This window comes from Gossypium raimondii, chromosome 3 (genome assembly GCF_025698545.1).
Source record: "Gossypium raimondii isolate GPD5lz chromosome 3, ASM2569854v1, whole genome shotgun sequence".
Taxonomy (NCBI): domain Eukaryota; kingdom Viridiplantae; phylum Streptophyta; class Magnoliopsida; order Malvales; family Malvaceae; genus Gossypium; species Gossypium raimondii.
Genome location: NC_068567.1, coordinates 41062088 through 41065558, shown reverse-complemented (window position 1 = coordinate 41065558; position 3471 = coordinate 41062088). Strand labels below are relative to the sequence as shown.

At 29.0% G+C, this 3471-nt stretch overlaps 1 protein-coding gene across 1 annotated transcript; it reads right to left on the bottom strand.

Moving 5' to 3' along the window:
- Nucleotides 1-1144: 1144 nt before the first annotated feature.
- On the bottom strand, nt 1145-2310 carry LOC105796173 (vascular-related unknown protein 1). The gene is made up of 3 exons (XM_012625772.2): nt 1898-2310; nt 1691-1760; nt 1145-1538 (listed from the first exon to the last, which is right to left on the bottom strand). Exons 1-3 carry the CDS (start codon nt 2234-2236, stop codon nt 1492-1494), a joined length of 456 nt encoding a protein of 151 aa, XP_012481226.1. The 5' UTR covers nt 2237-2310; the 3' UTR covers nt 1145-1491.
- Nucleotides 2311-3471: the final 1161 nt, after the last annotated feature.

Sequence of the window (3471 nt, the reverse complement as noted above, 5' to 3'; positions counted from 1 at the left end):
ATAATAATAATAGTAATAATAATAATGGTTGAATAATCAATGTATAATGAAAATTTAGTCCTCAAGTTTACTATTTTTTAATTTGATGTTTATTCGCTTTTTAATTAAATTTGACTATTAATCTTTCAAAAGAGTGAAATCATACTTTTTATGGAAATGCTAACTAAAACATTAAATTTTTAACTATGTTGGTGTGACAATCTCCATGGTAGTTCTTGTGTACATCAAACTAACATGACACTGTTTGTCTTATATGTTATCTCAACAAATAATTTAAAAATTAAAAAAATAAAAATTCAAAAAATTCAAAAAACGTTTAGCATAAAGTACACGTTGATTGCCATATAGGTTGCTATGTTAAAAAATTTAATGTTTTAGTCAGTTTTTTGGTTAAAAACAACAATTTGACTCTTTTGGAAGGTTGATGGTCAAATTCGAATTTTTTTTAAAAATTGACGGCTAAATTTAACTTTAAAAAAAAGAATAAAAACCAAATTAATCAAAAAAAAAACTGTGAACGGTAAGAACTTAATTTATCATAATGTGAATTTTAAAATTATTAATTTCATATTAAAATAAAATTTTATATTACACTTGATAGTTTTAAATTTGTTTTTTGAAAATAGAGTACAAGGACAATCAGACCGTTTAAAATAAAATAAAATTGGACAGAGTTATAAAATATATACACAAACTAAAATTTAAATACTCAATGTCAAATCATCAACCTACAACCAAGACTTCGTTAGTTTCTTAACAATAATTAAAATATTTTATTTTTTAATTTAGATGACACGTCAACTATTATCGCGTCACGAGCAGGACCACCTGTTCTTTGCGGACATAATAATAAACAAATAATTAGCCGTAAGTTTTACGTATTTGTGTTCTAATATGATTAGTGAATTGTTCTTTTTGGTTTGGCGAATAATATTATGTTAATATTTATTGTCAAGGGTCAGGTCTTGGTGAGACTTCAAATTCGGAATGACTTAATCAACATGCACGTAGTCGAACATGCTAATAATTATTGATAAACATTTTTGTTGAATTTCCTTACAAAATCGAAAAAGGATAGATTATTTTGTTCTTAAAATAATTATGTTAATTTATACATATATCGTATTAGTAACACAAATATATATTTACCAAATATTACTATATCTTACCTGATAATTCAATGAGGTTCACATCATTCTCCACCATGTAACTTTCTCAGGTGAGAAGCTGATGGAGAACTAAGAAAGGGGGTGCTCAAATTGTAATAAACCAATATATATTATTTGTACAATCATATATCTCAAAAGTTGTATATATACGGAGTTGGTGGAAGATGAAGAAATTAGTGGGATTCAATGATGAAATGTTGAGGATTAATTAACTAGACAAAATAGTTAACTAACATTGACGAACGAACTAAACACAGCCCTCTTTTCTTTAACTCTCTGCAATCATTATTCTTCATCCCATTTTCAATTTTCTTCTTCTTCTTCAATCTGAATCTCTGGATATATTTCTGAACCAGTAATTTCCTTCACCTATAATATCACCAATTTCCCATATTAGTTCAACTTCTACTCTTTTCTTTTTCTTTTCTTTTTTTAAATTAGGTCAACTTAAACAGAAGGAGCCCTCTCACAAATATTCTTTAAACATATACAAAGCAATTAGATCATCATGATTTAATTACCAGGGAAACTATGAATTTGATCTTCTTCTCTTTTCCTGGGATTCATATCGTGTGATTTGGAGTTACTACCCTACTAAAAGATTATGAAAAGTAAACTCATCAGAGTCAGACCATTACATATATATCAAGAAGAAGAAGAAAAAAGATTCAAAACGAAGATTATAGGTTAAAAAAACACACAAGTGTTGTTTACAACTAAAAAATTACCTTGGGACTATTGACAGGAGAACTAGCAGTATCCTCCAAAGAATGATCCTCACAGATTTCTGTGGTTCTTGTTTGCTTGAACCTTAATATGTTGGGAGGTTTGGGCGAAGAAGAAGAGGCGGAAACATGATGGTTATGGTGGGAGATTTTGGGTGCAGTAGCGGCATCAGAGATCAAGGAAGAGCCACAACTGAAAGTAGAAGAGTCAGTTTTGGGTTGATTTGATAAATCTTCAAAGTAGGCAGTCCACCCACTTTCTTCATCTGAGAACTCCTTGCTTCTTGTTCCTTTGGAACCTACAGATTTACGTATAGATGAAGTAATAGACTTCTCCTCCATTGATCTACAAACAAGATGAGAGAGATGCGTGGACCGAAGGTTAGCTTTATTTCTTTAGGCACAAAACAAGGTCGACAAGCACTTAATAATGGCTATTTATATATATATATATATATAAATAGAATTATAAAAAGTAAGAGAGAAAAGGGAAACCAAAATGTAGAATGTTGGTGTGGCCAAGGTGGGCCAATGGAAGTCAAAAGCAGCAGTTGCAACGTTATTTTGTCATATTAACCAACATTAAATAAAAGTATATTTACATTGAATTAAGCAAACGTAAACTGTACTTAATATTGGATATGACTAATTATATCATTAAATTCATTTTACCATCTCAATTACAAATTCTGGCAACAATAAATCACAGTCTATTCTCTCCCAAAAGCAGTAAGGTTAATTGTTTTTGTTAAATAAAAAGAAGCAAATGTAAATTTAAATTTATAAAAAAACCGTGTCAAGAAATTGTTAACATCCACTCACTTGTTCAACTTCATACATCCATATGATTGAATGGGCTTTGAGATCAATTATTATTTAAATCATATTTTTTTTTCTTCTGCAAATTGGGCTGAAGATTTGGTCTTCCATAATTCAATTTCACTAAGCCCAAATTTGATAAATGTTGGCCCTCCAAATAAATCCATCATTATGCTATCTTGGGTTCATTTCTTTTCCGAATTTAAAATTATAATCATACAAAAGAAGCCCGAAGCCCATAAACTTCATACGATATTGTAAAACAATACTTTCATTCCTTTTATAAGTTAAGAACTTTGTGCAAGACATTACATATTTTGAAGGAAACTTAAAACATTCAACCTAAAATATAAAAGGGAAGAATGGTTCAAGATTTGTATTTGCATTTAAAGCAAATAAAAAGGGAAGCATAATAAATTTTGAAATGAATCATCCATCTCTGGAATTGCATTTAAAGAAGCCTCCTCAAATATTAAAGTTTTTAAGGTTCAATTATTAAGTCTCATTGCACCAAAATTTAATGAAGTTAAAAATTGTAATTAAAGAATTACTTTTCCCTTTTGAACTCAGTGAAAGCAATATATGAAATACAAAAATATGGATTCACATGCATACTACGGGTATAATATGGACTGAATCGCAAAACTTATGTAATCAGTGGTAGTTTAATAAATATTTTTTGTGCAAAATTGTCAAGTTTAGGTTTAGCAAGTCCAGACAAGAGGAATTAAATGGATGTGGTTAGGAAGAAATGAATT